This window comes from Scleropages formosus, chromosome 2 (genome assembly GCF_900964775.1).
Source record: "Scleropages formosus chromosome 2, fSclFor1.1, whole genome shotgun sequence".
Lineage (NCBI taxonomy): Eukaryota > Metazoa > Chordata > Actinopteri > Osteoglossiformes > Osteoglossidae > Scleropages > Scleropages formosus.
Genome location: NC_041807.1, coordinates 10,440,925 through 10,465,841, shown reverse-complemented (window position 1 = coordinate 10,465,841; position 24,917 = coordinate 10,440,925). Strand labels below are relative to the sequence as shown.

The window sequence follows — 24,917 nt, the reverse complement described above, 5'->3', positions numbered from 1 at the left end:
ATACTGCGAGAAATGAGCAAAACTTACCGATCGCAAAAGTAATTCTGAGTTGTTGCGCATGATATCCCACCCCCCAGGGAGACAGAAATAAGTCACTTAAGCCTGTTGTTTTTATTTTGGCTACACTCAGAAAATCCTCCCACAGTTCCAAAAGTGTTTTTTTTTTTTTTTTTTTTAGGTATTTCTATGGGTTATTTACCTTCCGCAAAGAGATTAATAGCGATATTATTATTATTATAAACAGCACAGTGAGATCACCAGTTTACCAGATATTCTTCATCCATAAACGTTTACAAAAGAAAAGAATAACATACAAAGTACGAAACTCGTAGAGCGCCCGTATAAAACTCAAAATAAGCTAAATTAAAAGTGAACTTAACGTTGGAAATCATGACGAGGACCTGTGTGTTTAAGTCACAGCAAACACGCTGTAAAACGAAGGAAAACGTGTTTTGTGCCGTCAATATCTTAACTCCCGTAATTGATACTCCTAACAAATATGTAAATGACTTTATATTTTTTCTTGGTAAAATACAGTTATTACTACAATTCCCTCAAAGCAGAAACATTTCGTGAGTCACACACGGACTGTCCAGCTCTCCGCGAGCTACCAGCGAGCTCCGCGATTCTAGTGGCGGACTGAACGTACGAAATTACGTAAGAGGCGGGATTCTCAAAAGAGTTTGCGCACTTGGGAGCGCAGCGCTCCCAGAATGCAGTGCGCTCGCACATAGCCATCTTTATCGAGCCGGAGCGGAGTGGCGAGCAACGCAACGCTGCGCGGGGGAGGCACTTTGTCAATTTCAGTCCCCTGGACTCTAAAGAAAAAAGAAGAGCTGGACTCCAAGAAAGCTTTCATTGACACTTGCAACATTGTGTTCAGCGGACTGTATTCATTTTTGGCGAGGAAGAGCTGAGAACATGTTTGTGGCGATGCCGCACACGCTGGTTCCCAGGTAAAAAAGTGGTGTTTGTGAAGAGTACAGGGGGAGCGGATCGCCTCAGACTAGAGTACCCGCAGCGGCCGGTGAGGCGCGTCTGCGACAGCGGCCTGTTTCTCACTGCGGAGCCGCGACCTCGCCGTGCCGAGCAGGCCGCTTCCCCCGCACACACCCCAGGCAGGAGGTCGGCACACTGTCCGCTGGACGTGCCCAACTATTCGGCCTGGACTACCTGTCGAGTCGCCTTAAAAGCCATAAAATGCAACAAGAGCGGGGAGCGGGGAGGACGACGCCGGAGCGCGACGACGGGTCTTATAAACTGTGAGCTCACCCCATAATAAAATACAGCATATATTTCTGTGGTGGTCGCTCGCTTGTTGGACACGTTTCGCACGTAGAGCCGCGAGCGGAGAGTCCCCCGTGCCCGTCTGCGCGCGCGCTTCGCCGCCCCTGTGACTTGTGTGCAAGATGTCGAAAATGCCGGCAAAGAAGAAGAGCTGCTTCCAGATCACCAGCGTGACTCCGGCGCAGGTGGCGGCCGGCGGGGCCACGGACGACACGGAGAGCCTGGAGGATCCGGACGAGTCCCGCACCGAAGACGTCTCCTCCGACATATTCGACGTGTCGCGGGCCGACCTGGAGCCGGAGTCGTGCTGCCGGAGCTCCTCCGAGGAAACGCTTAACAGCGTGGCGGACACGGAGGCGGCCGGGGCCCCAGTCGGGCACTTACCTCAGGAGCGGCAGCCGCCTGCGTTACGCGCCCCCGTGAACGGCGGGCTCGGGAGCGTGCCGGTGCCGCACGTGCCGGGGGCCTGCGGCGATAGCGCGCCAGTCTCTTGCCCGCCGACCGCAGCGCCCCTGGGGGTGGGGGTCGCGCAGCAGTCGTCTGCGAATGTGACGGCGTGCACGTCGCAGCAGCCGCCGCCCCCCCACCCGGGATGCAGCTCGCGCTTCAGGGTCATCAAGCTTGACCACGGCTCGGGGGAGCCTTTCAGGAGGGGGCGCTGGACTTGCACCGAGTTCTACGAGCGCGATTCGGAGGTGATCACCAGAACTGTGGACAGCATCAAGCATGGTGGTGGCGCCATGGAGTACAGCGCCGGCAGGGACAGTGGGCTCGGGGTCACAGGGGGCTCGGTTCCCGGAGGGCACTCTGCTCAAGGTCCTGATGCCGCAGGGGATGGTTCTTTTGCGGCACATGCACACCCAGCCGAGATGCAGCACGGTTACAGCGTGGGGCTCCATGGCATGTTCCAGCCCCCTGGGTATACAGCTGTTACTGGGGGCCCGCAAATGGCCGTTCCCGCACCGCATGCGGGAACGTTGCCCGCTGCCCCTCAAAGCCTCCTCCCGCCCTCGCACAATGGTGTGCAACAGGTGCAGAAGTCGCCCGTCGCACCATCCGCGCCGCAGGCCCAGCCGTTCGCGTATCCTGCGCAGAATCTCCCTTCCTTGATATCTGGCACCCAGGGGGATTATCGTCAGCCTCACCTGCCAGCCACCTCTGCTCCTGTTCTCCAGACGGGCTCTCTGCCCATTCATGGGCCACCAGTGACTCAAGGCCCGTCACCGGGCATAACACCTGCTGCCGCAGGGCCCCACACCTTGGGGCTTGTGGGGCAGACTGGGGAAGTGGTGGCCGGGTCAGGGGGTGGGATTCTAGCAGGTGGTCAGATGCTCCCCCTGCAGCCAGTCATGGGCAGCAGGGGTGCAGCAGCCACCGCTGCCACCTGTGAATGTACACCAGACCCCGGGAGTGGTTGTGCCAGGGGTTCCTCACGCACCTGTCATCGGCCCTCCGCTCACTGTGCCAAATCCAACCCCACCTGTCCCTGCTGGGCAGTCATTTCAGAGCCAGCCGCAGGTGGCCCCTGGGGGGACAGGGCCTGGACTGGGCGTGCAGGGACTCCAAACTGGTGTCGGCCAGATTCCGGTCAATCCTGTGGAGGAGAACCGGAGGAAGTCGGAAGCGCTACCTCAACCTCCTGTAATCTCTGGAAAAGATGTCATGAAGCCTCTGATCCCAGAAAGCCTGCAGCTGGCAACCCCCTCCGTGAACAGCCTGTTTGGGATGTCCATTGCCATTGACGGGGATGAGGACAGGTAAGACGAGGTCCACTAACACCGACACAGTGCTAGTATGAGCAGTGCCTTCTGTCCTTTTGCTTGTGCTTTGCAGCAGCAGACCTGTTGGGGTGGGGGCAGTCATAAATAATTAGTTTCTTTAATGTTTGATTTTGTTCAATGTTGCAGTGTTTAGTAACTTCTCATGGTTTACATGTAGCATGAGTTTGCGTATTATTATTCTTAAATGATATCAAGATATTGGAGATATTGATGAGGCAGTGAAATATTGCTGGGCATGCAATAGTTTGTGTTGGTGAGAGCAGCGCAAATGGGACTCAACAGTCCGGCCACATTAAGTATCGCTGTTCTGCTGTCAGGTGTTGGTGACACCAGGTGCTAGGCTGTGGATGGTGTAGCACTGCACCACTATGGAAACGTGCAGAGCTTGAAGTGTCACTCTTGTGTAGGAAAAAAAATGTCTCCTGGTTAATGTGGAGGGGGAAACCTGGAAGGGGAGCAACTGGGCTAAGCAGGTGCCAGCACTGAGGAAGAGGTGTGTGTGTGTGTGTGTGTGTGTGTGTGTGTGTGTGTGAGAGAGACAGAGCTGTTTTTCAGGTGCTGGTGTAAAGGCCACTTCATAAAAATGCTTGCAGTTGGACCCCCCCCCCCCCCCCCCCCAAAAACCACCTATCCTACAGTGAGGCTAAGCTCAGATGGAGACTTGAATAATTCTTGTGTTCCTCTGCTAAAGTGCTTTAGTTCATAGGTTTCATTTTTCTTTACATGTAAGTGTACAGCTAAGTCATCTGAAGGATTTGCTTGACTTCAGGTGCCTTAGAGTCTCAAGGATCAGCTAAATTCAGGTGTGTTCAGTTTATTTGTAGCATAGTTTGTAATGTTGTTCTAAATTGATTAACAGGAGCAACAGGTTAGATTGCTTGCAAGTGTCCAAGATTTTTCCCTAGCTCTCTGCTGGACTCTTGCAGTATATTTATGTTTACTGTTTTTGTTGTTGCTTTTGTCCAAAGCTACTTTGTGTTAATCTACTTATGATTATTTATCCATTTATACAGCTGGGCAATTTTATTGGAGCAATTTAGGGTGAGTACCTTGCTCAAAGGTATTACAGCTGGAGGTGGGATTTGAACCTGTGATCTTTGTGTCTGATGGCGGCAGCCCACAATACCCATTTCATTTTTGCTGGAGCAGTTCAGGGTAGGTTCATTATTCAAAGAAAACTACAATCAGAGGTGGGATTCAAAACTTGCAACTTCTAAGTACAGAGGCAGCAGCTGTAAGGACCACACCACCTTCTGCCCCTGTATCATTTTACCTTGCAGTACGCAACAGTTTACACTAATAAGCAGTGCATCACTAAATTCTTTTTAATTTTTGAAGAATGTATATTTTTCACTGCGGAAAAATGTTGACCCTGTGGTGTCTTACTGCAGTTGTGCAGCGCAATTCTTGAAGGTGTTGATTTGCACGAGAGGAGCAGGTATGTTTGTTCTTGAAATCAGGAGTCCCATGGAGCAGGAAGGCTTCCTGGTTCCAGTCACATAATGCAGCCACTGATGTCATGAGTAACAGATTCCTTGGAACATATGTGCTGAGTACGTGCTTCTTTTGGAACGATGCAAGCAGTGTCGGGCAACATCCTTGCTGCACGCATAGCACGTAATCAAGTCTTGTGATGCTGTGTCTGTGATGGCTCCAGGTCTTGGCTACTTTCCAGCCTGACAGCTGTCAGAGGTGTTTATCCTTGAATTTCATATGCTCTTGTCTGCGTTTCTCTCTTGTTCTTGGCAGTGGCCAGATTCATATTTCTTAGCTAAATTTGATATCACCCTGGAGTGATCGATGGGGTGGGTAGAGTGCTACAGGTAATTCAGCCTTGAAGTACAGTGCCCTTTGTTTGACAGTGTTGTAATACAGAAGCAGGAATAACTTTTTAGTTGTCATGGTAGTGTTCTGCCTATTAAAAATACCACTGCTAAACCATAAAAAGCTTAAATATTATTTAGTCATCTACTTTCCCTGTCATCTTTTATGTGTATATTGAGAAATATTTACTCAGTGTAATGAAGCCACTGCCTTTGCTCACTCATAAGTCTGTTTGGATCTGCTGTGTATTAGATTGCGTCACAAGTCTAAACATATTCGAAGGCATGAAGTTATGCTTCGAACTAGTGACATGCATTGTGCTGTTCCTTATGTTTTACAGCTTTGCAAGCTCATGGGAAGAGATTACTGCAATAAAAATGCTGTCTTTATCATGCTTTTCCCTAGTTCAGTCAGCAATGTCATTCTGAATTTGACAGAAGCTTGCCTCCTTTTCCCTTGGAAAAACTTCTTGCTCTGTAATGGTTATGCTTAATTTCTTCAGCTAAGTTTCTCAGTCTACCAACATTGTGTGGGTAGGGAAATTGTACTGAATTAAAACTCCCATTAAACACTTCCTTCCATTTGGAAAACATGTTTTAACCTGTTATACTCAATCAGGTTTGAGTGTTTTGCTTTGTGAAGCCTACACTGTGGTTCTCATTGGGTTTTAATCAAAAATATTGTTTCGATGACTAAACATAGTCATTACAAGAGAATGGAAAATGTTACATATTCAGAAATGCACTTTCAGTGAGCTGTTCAAACTGGACTCTAACACTGGTTGTCTCATTTTAAGTGTGGTTTAAAGCAAGACTTAGTCAACCTGCCAATGCCATTTCTTTTAGCACCAAGGCTGTTGCAGTCGCATAGAGCATGTGATTTGTGTCTGCTGACATTTGTGACCAGAGATGCTTGTTAGTAGCTTGTGAGGACCCTTTTCTCACCTGATTTGTCAGCTTTCTTAGTGGTTCCTGACATATCAACACCAGTAGCCTCTCCTCTGCTTTGTAGCTGCTGCTTCTAAGTACTTGGTGTTAAGTAAGCCTTGGGAGGCAAAGTTTGTGATTTGCATGTTGTCCTACCATGGCCAATTTTTTTTTTTTTTTTAAAATATAAATAGACCATCTTGAAATGTGTAACTGACATTTATCATGCATGGATGCACACATGCAAAAAATGGTTGGAATTGTGGGATTTGTAGTCTTTGAGTCCATGTAATATCAGTTCTCTGCATTTTTCATAAAGGGAAAACAAGCATACAGAATGGCTGCTTCAAAATGAGTGCAGTCATTGGTAAATTGTTTGATATACATCTTTCAGATGGTTTATTTAGCTGTCAGCAGCAGTATGATTAATCACTTTATATGCATGGGATTTATATTCAAAGTAGTCATTCTGTAGCATATATTGGGGGGAGCAAAAAGTTTTTACACATTACATACAGAGTAGTGAAACTGAACCAATGCTACAGTAGCAAATTTTATGGTAGTTTCCTCATTCAGTAGCAAATGCAAACAAATTATTTTTAGTTCCCTTCCCCCCCCCCACATTAGTTTCTGTGTGTCCTTAGCACATGTATAGCTGTATCCTGTGTAATTCAATGGTAAGCAGTATACAATACGCTGTTTACACCAACCAACCAATGTCTACAACTGCTTGTCCCAAGTGAGGTGCAGGAATCCGGGGCCTACCCGGCAACACAGGGTGCAAGGCCGAAGTGAGAGGGGACACACCCCAGGCGGGATGCCAGTGCGCCGCAAGGCACCCCAAGCAGTGCTTGAACCCCAGAACCACCACTGTTTGGCACTGGCCAAACCCACTGCATCCCCTGCTGTTTACACCTTGGTGACAAATACTTAAAGCAGAATTTGTCTTTCAAAGTAAAATGGGTGGCTTTATTGGTTTTGAGTAATTCAATATAAATTTATCATAGCTGATAAGGTCATTCTTATAAAAGATCTGTGTCTGATGGAATTGTAGAGCTGACTGAGTTGTGACAGGAATTTGGGGCTTAAATTGGCTTGTAATGTCACATTTGTTTTGTCAGATGTCTTTCCTACAAAATGAACACTGGAATTAAGACTGCAAAAGCTCCTGAGGAAGAACAGTATGTGGAGTTGAGGACTTGCTTTTCCAAATCTGAAGCCTGGCACAATTTTCCAAATGCTGGCACTGTGCTCAGAGGCTTGCAGCCAGCAAGGGCACTTGCCAGGAGCTCTGCTGCAAACAGGCCTAGAGCAGATCATTTTCCACAGATAGCTGACCCGCGCAGACTCCGGGGGCAGCGCTCCAGGAGTTCTCTGAAAGGCTGCAATTGTCCAGAAAGCTGCCCTTGCAGGAGCCACCCGCACCCGGCGTCCTCGACAGCCGGGACTGCTTGAGTTGAGCCTGTTTAGATGGCGGGGTTAATCACTGGAATCTGTTAATACACTGAACAGAATATTTAGGCTTTTTTTTTTTTTTTTTTTTTTAAAAAACTGTCAGACCAGCTAAAATAGACGGACCCCTTCTGTGCACTTTAACTTTGAGTCGTCTTTCCTAGTCCAGTGACGATTTGCTTTCAACACATTTGCTGAAAGCTACCAAATAGTGCTGTATTGTTATGAAAAGCTATACCTTTTTGTTCCTAAGAGGCAGTATATTTTTTAAAATTTTACATGTGATTATTTAGCAAAACTGTTATTACGTTAGTGGAGTTTGTCCTTATTTTACGTACAGCGTTCCCTAATGCAGATTTTAGTAAATAGGCTTAAAATCTCATTGTTTGGTGAACCTCTAAGGTATTTAGAGCTGTGTCCTCATTTCCAGTGAATTTTTTTTGTTTTTTTTGGGGGGGGGTTACCACCTGCACAGAAGAGATCTACACCACACACTAGCAATGCAGGTGAAAGCTTTACTTTATTTAAAATGATCAAATGTTATTTCACAGTGGATAATACCAAAGGATATTGTACATTTCCCAACCCTAGTTGGCAACATATGTAGTGAGGAAAGTTCACACAGATAAATGTTACTGCATAATATGTCATAGTGCTTACAGGGTTGTTAAATTAACATTTGAAGTCATTAATTTTCTCAATTTATATCAAAAGTTCTTAGTTTCACACAATCTAAAAATTTCTGGGAAAAATACTCAAAATGTTGGTTGTAAGTGGAACAAGGATCTCAAAATGGGTATTGTGCCTAAAAACTTGATATTGGAGATTTTTAAAAGCAGGGGCAAATGAATGTTCTCATGAATTTCAGCTGCTCCATTTTTACTACATATAAGCATAGACACCACTACAACACAGGATGTCTTGAAGATGGCAGGTCTTAAATTGTTTTATGTTCATAACTCTGCGACAGTCTGTTGGCAGATCTTCTCTGCTTTTTTTTTTTTTTTTTTTTTGGTTCCTTGACTGCCTTGGCCCCCAAACATACAGTAGGTGAATATCCACTGCTGAAGGTCTTTCTCTGTTAGCAGGCCATTTACTCTTTGCTAGGTGGTCAGACTTGTGTAATTTTAAATAAATGGATCTTATGAGCTTGTCGACATAGACAATGCTGTGCTCATTTCATGGTTTTCTTCATGTGTAGCGGCTTGTTTTGTTTGTCACTTTGGAGAGCTGAACTTTAAATTGCAAAAAAGGCAGATTCAAACTTTAACAAGGTTTGAAAATGTCCTAATTGAATTAGCTTATTGTGTATTTCACTATTTGGAGAGAAGTACCAGCAGCCTTGCTGTTTGTACAAAGTAGGTTGTTTCCTTTTCTTTGCTCTATTCTCACTTTGGAGGCCTTTGTTTATTGTAGGACTGAGAATGGTTTTAAAATTGCCTCTTAAAGCAATATTAATTAGCATGTTGACTTTTGTCCTACAGATTTAAGATGGTTTAGGTAAAAGGTTACTTCATATAGTCTTTTTTTTTAAATATATCCAAAAGATTCCTTATTGTGAGACATGTCTACATGTGGAAACTGTAATATCTTTCCTTTTTGTATTATTGGGTCCTCAGGCTGTTTTTCAAGAATTGTCTAAATATTGTCAAGTCCCTGCTGAGTGCTGCTGAAGTGAATAAATTGTGTTTTTATAGAAGTGATGGTTCTCTATTCTGCCTCCGACTAAATTGGAGTAAAGTGAAGTAGTAATTGAAGTGGGGGGAAAAAAGGAAATAGTGCATAAAGTGGAAGTGACAAAAGTATGCTTGAAAGATGGTCGCACTTTCTGATGTCAGTGTCAGCTTGTAACTTCAGTTTGCTTGTCAAAATGTGGTTTCTTCAGTTGAGTGTTCTGTTCAACTTTACTGTATATGTTTTAAAATCGCAACTGGAAAGTCACTCTCAGTGCAATTTTCCATTGCTAAGTGTGCAGATGGAAGCTTCAGTGAGGAATGACTATACATTATTAGATACTAAAACTTATTTACTATGGACTTTCAAAGCCTGATATGCTATCTATGTAAACCCATCTCCAGCTGTAGTACCCTTTAGCAAGGTCCTTAGCCTAAATTCAATCAATGCCTTCCACCCCTCCTGGGGCATAGGTTGCTATCAAGGGCTCTCCAGGCATCTGTCCTGTGCTTTCTTCTCTATTTGGCTCGAGGTGTATCCCAGTATCCTGGTGTCAGCTTCAAGATTCCTATGGCAGGTGTTGCGTGGTCATCCCCTGAGTTTGTACATGTTCGTAATTCGGGGACTACCTGTACGAGTTCCGTTCCTCAGTCTAAATTGGATTTTTGCGTAAGTCAGAACAGGTTAGGTATGGTGGGTATCGAATGTCAGTCAAATCTTTCTAAGAAAGGTATACAATATGCTATGAATTAAAAACAAACACTTCCAGATACACTAAAACGGCTAACATAATAGTACAGCAATAGTAACAATAAATGTCATTAAAGTATATAGACATAGAGATGTTACTACAGTATTTTAATAGAGGGAGGAGAGAATGTGTGTAGGTGTTAAACATTAAAGAAACTTTGCTTTTCCAATGTTGGTTGGTGTTTTTTTTCCTATTGCTTTTTCCACTTTTGTTTTAGATTGTTAGGTTGTTTTCATCTTATGCATCACATTTATGCTTTAGTGCCATGGTTAGGAGGACAAAAAAAAAAAAAAATTAAAGCCAAATACAGTAACACACACGTGACACTTAAGGGGAATGTGAGTCATGTTACACTGAGCGGGCAAGTGACTGAGGTGTGTGGGTCCACACACACACAATCACGGTCGGTACACAAGCGAGCAGGCGAGATTCGTGGTCAGTGACAGGTGTGGGTCGGTCAATGTGCAAACGTAGGTAAGGAGAATCCAGTGTTGTAGCCGAAGAAGCAATGCAAGTGCCGTGGATGTCAGGAGCGGGAGCAAGGAGAATGAGGGACTTGGAAGGATGGGTAGGTAGTCAATTGTTAACTCAAGCGCTGGAGAGATGGGTTTCTCAGATGAGATTCTGCAACCATGGTGTGTAGATGTTTGGGGTGAGGTTGTGACAGTCCTATTGAGAAGAACCAAGTCTTTGTCCTACCTCGGGCCCACGTACCCGCGAGCCAACGAACCGCTGTAGACGCACAGTGTTGTGATGTGTGTTGCAAAGTAGCACCTGTTTATTACGAATCATTGTATGTACAGTACTTCAGATTATTAATAAACTTAACGTTCATTTCATTGGTACTTGGGTGACAAAATTAACTTTGTCAGTAAGGGGTGGTTCATAACTACCGGTTATATGTAAGTTGGAAGTTCATAACCTGGGAACTGCCTGTATTGGCCAAGGATGACCATAAGTTGTTCAGTATGTTACAGCAGTGTGTAAAATAATGGAATAGTCAATCTCTTACACTTTGGAATTCTCTCAGATGGTAGTAATTTAACAGAAATCCTGCACTAAGTACACCTAAATTTCTTTATTCAATGTTTGTCTTATGAACATATGAAAGAGGTGCTCAGGCTTCATGAATGGTTGTCAAAAAGTTACAATACGACTCCAAAACCTTTTACCTCCAAGCTGTTTATACAAAATTTCAGGCCCTGTGACCTAAATAATGGAGAAAAGCTAGAGATTCTGCGCTATTGCTGAGTATATGTAAGCACGCGCTCTGTAAATTGCTGCATAACCTGTGGTTGTAAAAGGTTTCTATGTGTCAGAACCCAGCAAAGTGTGCTGGATGTGGTGGTGAAGCAATGCGTTGGCTTGCAGGGATGCAGCTGACATGCATTGCTAAGGCAAGGCAGCCGGTGATGGGTAATGAGAAGTCTCTGGAGTTGGCATTTCCGGAATTCATTTCTGCTTATTGTGGTTTATTGTAATGGTTTTTGAATCAACTGTCAATTCTTCCATTTAAGCAATTAGATAAAAATACGGTTGTTATGGTAGGGAGCCCTGTACAAGATACTGCTTTGCAAGCAGCTGAATGGAAGTGAGCAGCTGTATAGTTTTATTTTAAAGTATTTGAGCTGTAAATTGAGTGTAAATGGCTAATTTATTTCTCAAAGTGTATGAATAGAAAACTGACTTTATGCTTCAAAAAACTTTGAACTCATGAATGACAAATGGATTTCTCTCATACATCTTTAGACTGCTATATACTAATTTAGCTGCATGTTTGTTACAGCAGTGTATTGCTGATCTAGTGAACCTTTGCTAGAACAAACCTTTTTTAATCTTAATAGATTTGTGCTGTTTCAGGTGATCACTGTTATAGGTTTTCACTATCAACCTTTTTGCATAATCTCCTTCAGTGATTCACAGGGGAACATGAACCCAGCTTCCAGTATTGCCTGTCTTCCTTTGCCAAACTTCCTCTATCAGTTCCTTCTGTTATGCTGTGCTAGATCCTGCCCAAAGCAAAGCCAAATTTCCAGTGAAAATGTCGTACTGTGATCATGACTGTGCTTGTATGTGATCTTTAAAAGTTGTAACTAAGTACAGACAGTCCCTGATTTATGATTTTTCAGCTTTATGATTGTGTGATAGGAATTCATTAGAAACTGTACTATTTAGAATTTTTTTTTTTTCCTTCATGGGCAGGCAATGTGGCTTGATAATATCTCGTGTTGCTGGGCAGTGGCAGCTATCCACATCTCCCAGCCTGCGGTCGCTATTCTATACAACCAATACTCTATGGTGTTCTGTGTTTCCAGCATGTTTTGATACCCCCATGTATCTACGTTGTGTTTTGTGCATCCATAAGGTCTACGAACTGCCAATCTGTCTCTCCTGCTACTGGTGAGAAGAGGAGGAAGGCAATTTCTCTTGAGGAGAAACTGAAGATAATTGCCCAGTGTGAAGGCTGCAAGCCTGTAGTGACCATTGCACGTATGCTAGGCTGTGATGTTTGGTAGGTTAGGTGTCTTAAGTGCATTTTTGACTTGGGATGGGTTTATTGGAATGTAACCCCATCGTAATGGTGACAGTCATCAAATGTTAAGTGTAGTATGGCTAAAGTATGACTGAAGTGTTTTTTTTTTTTTTTTTGTGTGTGTGTGTGTAAATAGGTCTGCAAATGCATCAGTCCACCATCACTCATTACTACCAGTCTAGGTAACACCATTGTTGTGTTAAGAGCTGTATACCTTCCAAGACAATTGAAGGCAGGCATTTAAATGATTTGAGTCCATTTACTGATGCTGCATGAAAGCATTGAGATGGGTACACTTCTTGCATGCACAGAATGACCCAAATGATAGTGCTCATAAATTGACCTTCTGAACCCTGAATTCTTTTGCTTTCCTAAAATACATGGCAATAGTGACACCAAAGTCATAACTAAACACACACACTGGCTGAAACTGCTTGTCTCAAGCAGGCATGCGGTGAGCTGGAGTCTAACCCAGCAACATAAGGCTGGAGGGGACACACCCAGGACAGGATGTCAGTCTGTCACAAGGCACCCCAAGCAGGACTTGAGCCCCACACCCACCAAAGAGCAGCACCCAACCAAGCCCGCTGCGTCACTGCTCCCCTTTTACTTCTTGCAGTGATACATAAATATCACATTTTATGCCACCTTTCCCCCCCGCAGCAAGTTTATAGTGTCTTTTTGATCTCATGGGAGGTTTATTTCTGATTATATGCCAGAATTGGCACTTGTCTGGCTGCTGGTTAACACGTGCCCAAGGGGTCTCGGTGCAGGAATTTTACTGTAATCCTTCAACTTTCTGGCTCTGCTTCATGTTGTCATTGCTAGATTTGAGATTTGCCTGCATGATGGGTATCAGCCGAAGTAACAACTGCCAAGGAGCAAACATGACCTGTGACATGATAAACCTCAATAGGCTGGATAGGTTAACATGCATAATAAAAAGTTACTGCTCACCTTGTCACTTTTTTTCCCCCCCTCTTTGAATTGATTTCAGTCTTGCTGGTATATGCCCACAATAGCTCTCCCCAACACCTAGTGCATAATCTGTAGGCATTGTTCACCATTGTATGTACAATTTGAAGTCTTGAGTATCACTGCTATTCTGCTTTTAAGTATGTACCTGTGTAAATATTCAGTAGTGTACCTCATAGGACCACAGGTTTTTTTTTTTTTTTTTTTTTTTTTTTTTTTTTTTTAAGATGCAAGGTAATCATACTGGTTCTTCTGTTCAGGGTTAGCTGGTGAAAGGGTTCTCCATGCATCTGCAGGATGGTCCTCTCATATTTTTAATCTTGATTTGTGCAGGAATCCCTCCACAGCTTTCTATCAAGCCTTCCCCACTAGCAAGTCACGGGACTCAAAGGCCCCTGGTCGTAGGTATGAGCCTTGCACCTGTGTGTGAAACAGCAGTGACATTGGCCTCTGCATGCCTCAAGCCTGCTGTTGGGGAGACTGTGTACGCTGCTGTGAATAACACTTTCATTATGTTCGCCAACAAGTTATATGGCTTCAGCACCAAATGCTGTGTCCTGCATTAGAAAGTGCTAGATGGAACATGGCTTGTCTGCTACTAATGAGTTGTGCTGGGAAATTCCTCTTGAAATTAAGTGAAACTTGCCCACGCTTATATCAGTCAGTAACTGCATGTTAAGGCCCCAAGAGAACTAGACTAGATGTATTTACTCAACTTTCACAACCTGTTTCTAATTCAAGTAAAATTAAGGTGGTGTGTTGCGTTTTACTAGCAAGCAGTGACGTACATAATGAGTTGTTGGTTCCAGTCTTAAAAATAGTTTAAGAAATCCTGACATGTCCAATGTATTGATGGTGTTAACCCAGTAACACTGTCATCTTTTCAGCACTGTTGACTGAAGAAATTTTGAGGAAACAAGGTTTTAAGACTCACTAAATATTATGAAAATTTTATCAAGGAAACCCAATGCGTTTCCTAAAGTAAATGTTAAAACTCAACTTCTAACAATACGGACACACAGGGTTTTCCCTTATTCTTTGCCGTCTTTCTTTATGCTTGTTCTGTTAGGAATATTTTGGACAAGAAAAAACATTGTTACATGGGTATCTGTAGATTTTTTTGATTAGATTATTGAAATTTCTTTTAGACATTAAATCCTTCTTTTGGTCCAAGGATCACTTTTTTTAATCTTTTGAAAGTTGGTTCTTGGGTAAATATTGCAGAAAAACTGACCTGATGGAGACTAAATGTCTGAGAGCCAACAAAGTTTATACCTCAGGAAGTATTTTAGTGTGCTAAATGGTCCTGTGTAAGATATAAAAAAACAATTGTCCCACCTTGGACAACAACCTGTAACCACTAAACTGCCCTTCTACTCTGTGTCCATATAGTATATTATTTTAACACTCTCAAAGAATTTTTAAGTCTTTTTACAAAAAGAATCCTATTTGAAAGATCAGATGTTTATACAATCCCCCTCCTGGGTTCTGTGAACTACTTATTTTGTTGTTGTCCCCTTCTGACATGTTGCGAATGTCAGCATGAATTGTCTACATTAAATTGTGAATGATTGCACTGCTAGCCTATACATGTTGTATAACCCCCTAATGTGGATATTTAACTCTACTGCAGTGACATATGGCTTTTGTTACTAATGCTTCCTGTTTTGACAATTTTGCTGTCACTCTTACAGAAGAAATGAAAATGTATGTCAGTAGCAATGTTGTACTTCTACTGTCGTCATATTCTGAGAACATGCACTACTGTAATGTTGAACAAGTGACTGCACATGCTCTGGCACAGAGTTGGTATTGCTGTAACTCAAGTATGAACTTTTTTCAGTGGAATTACCAAAGATCTTCAAATTTCAATAAGCAATAAATGCCTTCATCTGTGAATACATGGGAAATGTTGAAACCTACTTGGGAGGTATTTGCATACATGCCTCAAGTGAGTCGCACCTGGAATCTGAATGCAGGTTATCTCTCATCTTTTTCCGTGTTGGACAGGGATAGCCTTTTTCCTGTTAGGGTCTGACATGTAGTAACCTGCAGTATTTACACTTTTCTATTTCGTTATTGCGGAATGGGAAAATGACACTTTTAAAGAAGGTGTCAAAATGGCTTAATTCTTTTATGGTGATATTAACACAACAGTCCGGCTGTCAGGTTTCAATTGTCACGTATGCTGTGGATTTAATTGGCCACTTAGTTTATGAAGGTATTGTAACTGCTAAAATTTTATTTGGTTATGGTTTGTTAGAATACTGCAGTGTAATCATCCTGAGGATTTTTTCTAGTGTACTGTATATACTAACTTTTGGCAGGAAAAAAATCAAGTGGTCCTGTAAAATCTTTGTAGTTGTTGTGGATGGCATAACAATCCTGAATATTGTCTAAGAATCAAACTGGGTTTACTGTATACTATAATACTGAAAATAATGAAGTGCTATGTTTTCGTTTGACATTGGTAAAACATTGTACGCAGTATCATGTCTGGCTACACTCTGGGTAACTAATATATTTTGTGTGTGTGTGTGTATGTGTGTGTGTATATATATATATATATATATATATATATATATATATAATATGGTAATTTAAAAAATTGGTCAGACATGCTGACTGGTTCAGATCTTGTGTTTGGGAATCTGGGAATCTCACCACATCTGTTAGCTGTTTCACATTGATCCTAAAGGCTGGTCCTGCTGATCATGTACACTTGTGCTAAATAAAATGGTTTGTGCTTGAAAAGAGTGAAATGGCCTAGTCTAGCCAGCCTTTGAAAGGGGCCTTTGGCAAAAGACCAGCCATATCAATTTTGGCTGCTTGGAGAGACACGTGGGCCGAATCTGTTTACTGTGACTTTGCGTAATCAACAAATTAATTTGTAGCATCTCTTGCAGATCCTTTTTAGCAAACAGGGTTGCTCAAGGTCTATACCATCTTCATTCTGGAAATAGAGTAACAATGTTTTCTAAAGAGATGTGGTTTTCTCGCATTTGTATTTGTTTCACTGTTGTATTTTATTAAGCCTGAGGATTCACTTCACACAGATACATCCCTAACAAACTTAAGCTGGTACCTAAAGAGGTTTTTCATTGAATATGTCTGAATATCTGAACTGTGCTGGATGTTTACAAGAGGCTTAAACTGAATGTGAAACGTCACTTCGCTGTCGTACGGTGGTTCTATGTGCTACATAGAAATGCATGTTTGTGGTTCATAGAGAATGCATTTGGCCTTTGCTGGGCTTGTGAACATAGAAAAGCCTCTGGAAACGAGTTGTGAATTTCTCAGTGCACCATTCTGCCACTGAGCTGTTGTTGGGTCTCCCAGCAGGGTGGCGGACTATCCCTAGGGGGTGCAAGAAAGGCAGACGGGTACCCTGGAATTGACATCTTACAAGCTGTATTCCAGCATAAAGTAAATGTAATCCAGCACTTTGGAATTAGAAAATGAATGGGCTCGGTTACTGCCAAAAAGTTTTAAACTTGATTTATTTTTTAAAACACAAGGCATATTGTACAAAATATTCATTAGTGTTCTCTGTTTATAAAACTTATTTTGAGTTTGCAACACAGTAAAGTGATCGAGTATAAATGTGTAACATGTTTCCCATCTTCATAAACAAGCTTATCGGTATTTTGCAGGAACAATAGTGAGGGGAAATGCTGGACGTTGACAAGTTCTTTATAAACAGATGGTGTTAGACTGTAAAGACTGAAAGAGCTGCTCATTTAATGATTCTCCTACATCATGTTTCCTTTGGCCCTTGATTCCCCCCCCCCCCCCCCCCCCCCCCTTCTCTCCTCCTCTCCAGGCACACCCACCTCAAGCTTTGTGTGACATTGTAATGCTAGTTATTTTGAAACACATTTATGGAAAGCAACAGTGATTAAATCATAGATGGTACTGATAGACTGTATTTTGTTTGACTTGCAGCTGTACCACTTAGTGTTGGTTCCATATACTGTCCTAGGGGACACTGGTGTACGGTGTGGTGGTCTTGGTCCTAGAGTCATTTTTCATTATCTACCTTATGTAATTTACATAGGCCATGCGTTTCCTAAATACAATGGCGAAAAATCTAATTTGGCATTGTTAGCATTGCTGTATTATGAAACGGCTTTCCATCGTTTTCATCCTTTTGTCAGCCTTTGAACTAATCTTTATTATTATTATTATTATTATTATTATTATTATTATTATTATCTTGGTAATGCTTTATGTAGTAATTAGCATTGCAGCCCTTACCTGACTTATGCTTTACTTCTGACTGAACTGATCTCTTTATGCAAAGAACTTTACCTTGGCTCCAAATATATTTTGCATAGATAAAGGTGATCAGCCACTTTAAAGTGACTCCTTTTTAGCATGACCCATTTAATTGTTAAATGTTCTTAAATTGATAGTTTTTGTCTTTTCACTTTAGATGTTTGCTAATAAAGCATTCCTATATTCTAGACATTTCAAAAATAGTTTTCTTCTGATAGTCTAATACGTCTATGACTACAGAAGTGACGGTACATTTCAACTTACCGCATACCTTAAACGAAGGACAGCTTTCACCAAATATTTATTCACTGTACATTTGTGTAGCGGGGAAACTACATAAAGACATTTTAGTGACTCAAAAGTGAAAATGGAATATACCAAAAATGTTTAGAATGTGGTTGTATGTTTCTGTATTCTGAACTTAAGTTCTGCCCCTTTCCACTCATGCAGGATGTTATGATTCCCTAAAAGGTACAGCAATGCCCACTTACCTACAGGTTATATTTGGCATGCAAGAGAACATGTACACTATGCTTTGGTTATGTAGTGTTCAGTGTCCAGTATAGTCCTGACGAAATTGAAAGGTCGGTTACGTATTTCCCAACCAGCTCTAGGTATTCACACAGTCACAACAATATGGAATAAAACACACCAACAAGCACTACTTATGTTCTTTTAAATTAGTCTTTTAGGTAAATTTATTCCATGTCAGATATACTCCCTCCAAAGTAGCTACTACTCACCACATGAAACTCTGACCGAATCCCTTCCTTTCAGCCTCACAAAACCAATTTTCACTATTTCAGCTCTCAGCAACAGGGGTCTTACTCGACAGATCTTCAGGTTTGGAGGATTCGCTACATTTTGACTCTGGAGGAACAGGGATTTTCTTTTCTAACTTGTCCTTGATGTGTAATTTTAACTGAGCAGTGGAATGCCTTGTTCTCTACATGTATTAACAGTTAACCTGTAGATGAAAGAAATGTTACTGGTGAGTGATGCAGTTAAGGCTCTGGACCACTCGGCCACAAAGAGCTCAGCCTCACTGAAACTCCCCTTGTGTGCTGCAGTTGAGCAAGAGCTCGGAGAGGGGCCAGCCAGTGAGAATACGCTCCGGCCGGGATTGTAACGTACATGTGATGACCACGGGACAAAGAGGGAGGAGATTAATGTCACATTAAATGAAATCCTGGGAGATGCAGGGTGACTCATTGAGCAGGAGTGGATGAACATATGAAATTTTCAGCAATATGTAACCGACACAGATGTGGAGATCTGTGCTCTCTCCGTTTGGAGAGCTCTCGAAGTCAAGGAGCTGCCTGTAGAATTGACGCACAAATCTCCACATACATAGACATATGGACACGTTCTATTTTTCACTATGTATGCTGTTTTGACCCCGTACTGCGCATATTCCAATAAAAAAGGAATAATCTCCATTTAAAGTCAATAGGCGGTGACTTAACATGAAATGTCTTCGTTATGGTCTCTCCCAAACACGCACAGATGAGAGCAACATGCTGCTAAATGTTTCAGGATTCTTGGTTCCCTGTACCCGTTTATGCGTCTCAACTTTGTTGTGATTGTAACACTGTTACCTATGAGAAGAATTATAAAGTGCCTATATGTTCATTTAGGGTCTGGAGAACTTTATGGAATGGAAAGGCATATTTCCATCCGTGAGCCATTTTCAGGGGCTACACTTGGAACGGCTGCCAGACACAAAGTTTTCATCGTCACGTGGCGCAGGAAACAAGCTGGAAAATGACTCTTCGGCGGCATCAGGGATGACACAAAAAAGCGTAATATATTATTACTGAAACTTTCAGACTGTGTCATATTATTTTTTATTAATGATGGAATGTGCTTGTGGCTTTGCGCGTGCTGTGATTGCGAAACCTCGGCCACCGGAGTGTTTGCCCCTGTCAGGGTTCCTCCCCCAGCCGTCCCGTGTGACGTGTTTAAATACACAACCCAGCGGGCTGTTAGTAAGTTTGTATGAACGACGCCGCGTGCTCGCTTCTGTCACTTGAACTGAACTGGACTCGGGAAGATCCGAACCATGAGCTGCACTATGAGCGCGCGGCTACCCCGCGCGCCCGCCTTTCCTCGCGCGCGCTTCAGGTACCTTTCCTTTAACGCTCGTTTAGCTGCATGACAAGGAAAAAGTGTTCGCGCTCAACACGGGACTGCAGTTGAGTCAAGCGTGCAAAACCTCCCTGTATGTTAGCACTGTATCATATGGCAATATTGGCATTTGAAGCGGGATGTGTCCTCCTTCAGCTGGCGATGTGTGTGGTGTGGCATCTTATTCCAATGTAGTGTCGTATTAAATCACTATAGTCTATAGACTAGTATCTAGCGCGATGCGATGTCCGCGCGTGAGCTGTTCTGCGCGAACGGATTCGAAAGGTGCGCGTTTGGCGACCTGCAACTGGTCACAGTACGTGTGATGGGGGTGCCCAGAGCCTTCTCTCTCTCTCTCAGCTCACACACACGTACGTAGAGCAGCACCCCGCAGACGCGTAAGGAAAAACAGCTCACCGAGCGCCCTGGTCCCCCTTAGTGTCTGTTCCGCGCCTCCTCACTGCTCACTCCCTGGGTTGACTGCAGTGTCGATGAAGTCCAGGAAGTACAATAGTAACAGGAGTGATGACAGAAGAGCCACTGACTGACTAACAGATTTTTAGCGCTCCTGTGGTTGTCCGTTTCCTTTGTTTTTATTTTGCGTTTTGCAAGCCGCGCTCATGGGCGATTAATGTGTAAAGACGCTGAAAGGTTCCCTTGAACGACTTTCCTTCGGCGTTATTACGAGTTGAGCGCGGAGAAGCGCGTGGACGTGGATCGCGCGTCTCCGTGCTGTTAGTTGGAGCGGCGCTCTCGGGCGACGCGCTCCCTCTAGCGGCAGGTGTGTGCGGCGCTTCTTTGTTCCTCCTCTGATGTGTAGGGTGGTGTTCTGCACGAGGAGGTGGAAGCACTGATACTACATCAGTGTCGCAAACATACCGCTTAAAAACGGGCTAATCCGCTCGCGACCGCCCGTCTCACTGTTTTTGAAGGCGTCGCATATCGAAAACTGTAAGTACGGGGGGTTTTCGTGCACAATAACAGGGCTTGATGGGGGGAAAAACTGTACAGCTCTCTGCGGAATGCAGTATTTCTTTGCTCGTCGCTATACACAACAAAATGCCCCGTTAACATGCAGATAAAATTACATAAACCGTATTTTTTCACTGTAATAAAATTACACAACTCAACTGCGAAAGCTGTGTGTAGTGCTGCCTGCCTATCATTTTTACAAATGAATTTTTTTTTTTTTTGTTTGCAAGCACGAAATGAATACTTCAGTGTGCATTGTATTTAAAATTAAATGTTGTTTTAATGAAAAGGCCATTGTGGTTGTCTTGCACCACCAGTGTGTGTGGTGTGGTGTGGTGTGTGCAAACACTTTAAATTTATTCTGAAATAAATATTGAGCCTCTGGTGGAGACAGCCTTGTAGGCTGTGGGCATGTGCTGCAATGGTAAAATGGTGTAATTGCTCGGTTGTGCATTTTGCGTTGTAGGGCTTCGGAAGTCCTGCTCTCAGGAGTGGGTGTGCCTGCTGGTGTTGCAGGGCCTCCTGGAGCTGGGCAGTGCACCGTGTTGCTAAAATGCATGTTACACAGGTCATCTTCAACACTGCTACCCTCATAATGGCTGTTGGACGTGCAGCGTTGCTGCACATGCATTGGCTCAGTGGGGACTGAGGTGGACTGAACTGCTTTGTCTTCCATACAGCTGCACAAAACTGGTAGTGAATTTTCACTGGGCACTAAAATGTGGCACTGTTTGAAGGTTTAGTTGGTGGTGAATGTGAGAAGCTGATGGAGGTCCATGAATATGAGGTAGCAATGGCATCAAATTCTTTTCAGTGGACACCTTTGTCCAAGGTGACTTGGAGTTTGAGCATTGTACAGTGATACACAGAAGGGTATTTGTACTTACCAATTCTGGCTAAGTACCTGGGTCAGGGTACTGAAGCAGGAGGTAGAATTTGTTACTCAGAACTGCTGAATCTCTATTTAAGAAGGCTGTCAAAACTCCTCTTTCCCCTGATCCCCTGTGCTCGATAAATGTATTCATATTTATCTTTAATAATTTTCAGTAACTTTAATAATGGAAAAGCCCATATGCAGATAGTGATATGACATACTTCATGTGGTGGAGTGTGACACATTGAATGTACTCAATCATGTCTGGATCAAGATATTTCCTCCTACTGATGTAATGCACCCTTTGTATTGTTCCACTGATGTTTTTTGCTTTGGAGAGAAGCATCTGCTGAATGAATAAATGTAAATATACATTTGAAATGGAAACCTTAATTTTGCAAGGCAGTGACTCTAACCACTATGCCTGACTGCCCCCAACAAAAAGTTTTTGTTGTTAGAAATAAAAATTAAAATTACTTGCTTTTTTACAGTTCATGTTTTCATGATTTTTTTTTTTTTTTTTTCCTTCTAGTGCATCTGGAGCAAGTGTTGTGGCCATTGATAACAAAATAGAGCAAGCAATGGTAAGTGTGTGCTTTATTGTTACAGTCTGGGGTTGTTAAAACTAGATTAATTTTGTTTCCTTTAAAAAAAAAAAAGAGAACCTTCTGACCCATACATTAACATGTATAAAAGCAATCCATGTAATATGTGTTCTAGTCCCCCTCCCCAAAACATTTCTGTTGGTCCTGACTGGCTCCCTTCTTCTTTCTGTTGACCTGCAGGATCTCGTGAAAAGCCATTTAATGTATGCCGTCCGCGAAGAGGTTGAGGTGTTGAAGGAACAGATCAAGGAGCTTTATGAGAGGAACTCTGTGCTGGAACGTGAGAACGCGGTGTTGAAATCTCTGGCCAGCAATGACCAGCTGTCACAGCTTTCCATCCAGCTGACCAACCCCTGTAGCAGCACTTCCCCTCAGCAGCCTCCGGTCAACACCGCCCCACAGGAGATTTCCCCACCCATGCCCATCCCCCAGCAGCCAAATGTCTCCTCTGCGTGAAGTGCATTGTACCCCCAAAAAGAAAAAGCGGGAAAAAATAAATGAATCTGCAAATAGTCTAAAAAAAACAAAAAAAAAAAAAATCTGTCTTGTTTGCCATCAGTCTTCGACATGTACGGAGCCATGCTTCAGTGTGTGATGTTTGGCCTTCCTCGTAATGGACAATCATATGCGCGCAGAGCTTTCCTTTGGTTCCACATCTCATTTGCAGAGCAGCTGGGTGTAGCAGCGGGCTGGGCGGAGGGGCTGGGGCCAGAGCTCAGGGCCAGGTGGCCCAACGCAGGATTCCTCAGACTGTAACTGCGCTGTATGGGTGAAGGTTCGGCGAGCGGAAAGGAACGACCACACGGAAACGAGGGAGACTAAACCATCTGGATGGGGGTGCTTGATTAGAGCCTTCAATGCTTCATGTTGCAAGAAGTGAGTTTTGATTAGAAGCTTCAACATGAATCAAATCCATACAGTTTGGTTTGACTGCATTTATTTATTACTGGGCTGCTATTTTCATAATGTCAGTGAACGTCAGAATGAGCTCTAAATCTGAAACTATTTGGTTTTTGAACGTTTAGAAAAATATGGTTATGCATCATATTGGTGATGTGTTGCATAATCTGCTTAAATTTACAGGCAGTAACGAGGTAAATACTGGCACCGTTATAACACTAATGGCAATTTATCATTTGGATTATTTACAGTAGTTAAGATCCAGTTTGAATGTACATTTTGTATAGCATAAAGTATTAAGAACATGGAACGTTTGTACAGGGAAGCACCAATTCTTGTCATATTAATACTTAAATGAATCTTTGGTGGACTATTTTGATAAAGAGTGAAGTTCTTTTGCTAGTTTTTTTTTTTTTTTTTTTTTTTTGGTTTTTTTGTTTTTTGGGTCTATGGAATGGAAAGATAATTGCCATACTCCTCCCCTCCCTTTGAAAAGAATCTACATGTTCATATTTTTTCTGGGGTGGCAAAAAAGCTGTGAAATTGTTCAATCTACTTTGTAACCAAAGAAGCAAAGCTGTGTAATTCAACTTTATTTTGTAATGCACACCCTCTGGGGTTTTTTTTTTTTTTTTTTTTTTTTTAAACTTTCTCCTTTACAACAAATTTTCCTTTTTTTGTTGCTGTTAGCATGCTCTGCATGATCTATAATCTTCAAACCACTTTCTTACCTCATGTTTTTATTCAGCACTCTTATTGTAACAAAGTAGTCTGTGAACAATGTAATTGGAGAAAATGTAGGGCAAAGAGCTGGAGTTAATGTTGAAAGAAGGATTGTTGGAGAAGAATCTTGGTGTTGTAAGCGCACTAGTCGGAGAAAAATGAAGTGAGCCATCTTTTTGTTCATGTAAATGGTGTTTCGAATTTCATATGCAGAAGAAGTTTTGTTACATTGCAAATTTTAATGTATTTAATAAATGCAACAATCAGATTCCAACTGTGGTGTATTCTGGATCCAGAATTTTTTTTAAATGCTACTGCATCTGTCATATAAAAACTTACTATTTTGGGCAGAAGAAAAATTGCTAATGCAAAAGCTTTTTGAAGAACCTGGTGGCGTAGTGGTTAGAGCTGCTACCTCCGGCCCCAAAGGTGCCAGGTTCAAATCCCACCTCTAGCTATGGTACCCTTGAGCAAGGTACTCACCCTGAATCTCTCCAGTAAAACTACCTAGCTCTAGATAGGGGTGAATACCTGTCTTAATGTAAGTTGCTTCAGAGAAAAGTGTCAGCTAAATGTAAATACTTCAAGCTATCACTGAAAATACAGAATTTCTTAGTCAAAATAGTTTGAAATTAATGAGGAAAAACAAGTCTTGGATTGGATTCTTTAAGTCCCAGTTACTTATTTTGGCTTTTGAAACATGTTACTGTTTGAAAATGCTATTTTCTGTAATGCCTTCAAACTGCCCATTTCAAATTTCTAAAAATGCTATTTGACAGACTGCGTTTGAGTGAAGTATATTTAATGTGAAATTGTAACGACTATTAATAGCTTGAAAATGTGTGGCAAGGGCAGGGGAAGAAGAGGCAAAGATTTTCCTGCTCTGTTTCAGAGGACAGAACTAGGAAATATTCGTCACATAAGTACTTTGATTTCTGCGACGCTTTCTGTTACTGAACATATGATCGCCTGTAATATAAGAGAAATTAGAATAAAATGCATATCTCCAGAACTTCAGCTAAGTAATGTAAAAGTCTAGGAAAAAAAGTGCCACAAAAATAATGTCGGAATTTATAACAGTGAGGGGCGTTCATGGACAGAGCGCGCGCGCTGCGAAACGCCCACTTTTTGATCACTTGCTACAGGGCGCCATCTAGCGACCAGTGTGCGAACGTGCGCTTGCGGTGACAGACGGAAGAAGGAAGATTCCGCAGGGCGGGGCCCGGCTGGGGGGG

At 42.7% G+C, this 24,917-nt stretch overlaps 1 protein-coding gene across 1 annotated transcript; it reads left to right on the top strand.

The window, feature by feature from the left end:
• Positions 1-755: 755 nt before the first annotated feature.
• Positions 756-23,570, top strand: LOC108939089 (TSC22 domain family 2). The gene is given in 5 exon segments (XM_029259410.1): positions 756-2,668; positions 2,670-3,044; positions 13,537-13,608; positions 21,987-22,038; positions 22,240-23,570. Coding segments are annotated over 5 exon segments (2,034 nt in total). The 5' UTR covers positions 756-1,409; the 3' UTR covers positions 22,516-23,570.
• Positions 23,571-24,917: the final 1,347 nt, after the last annotated feature.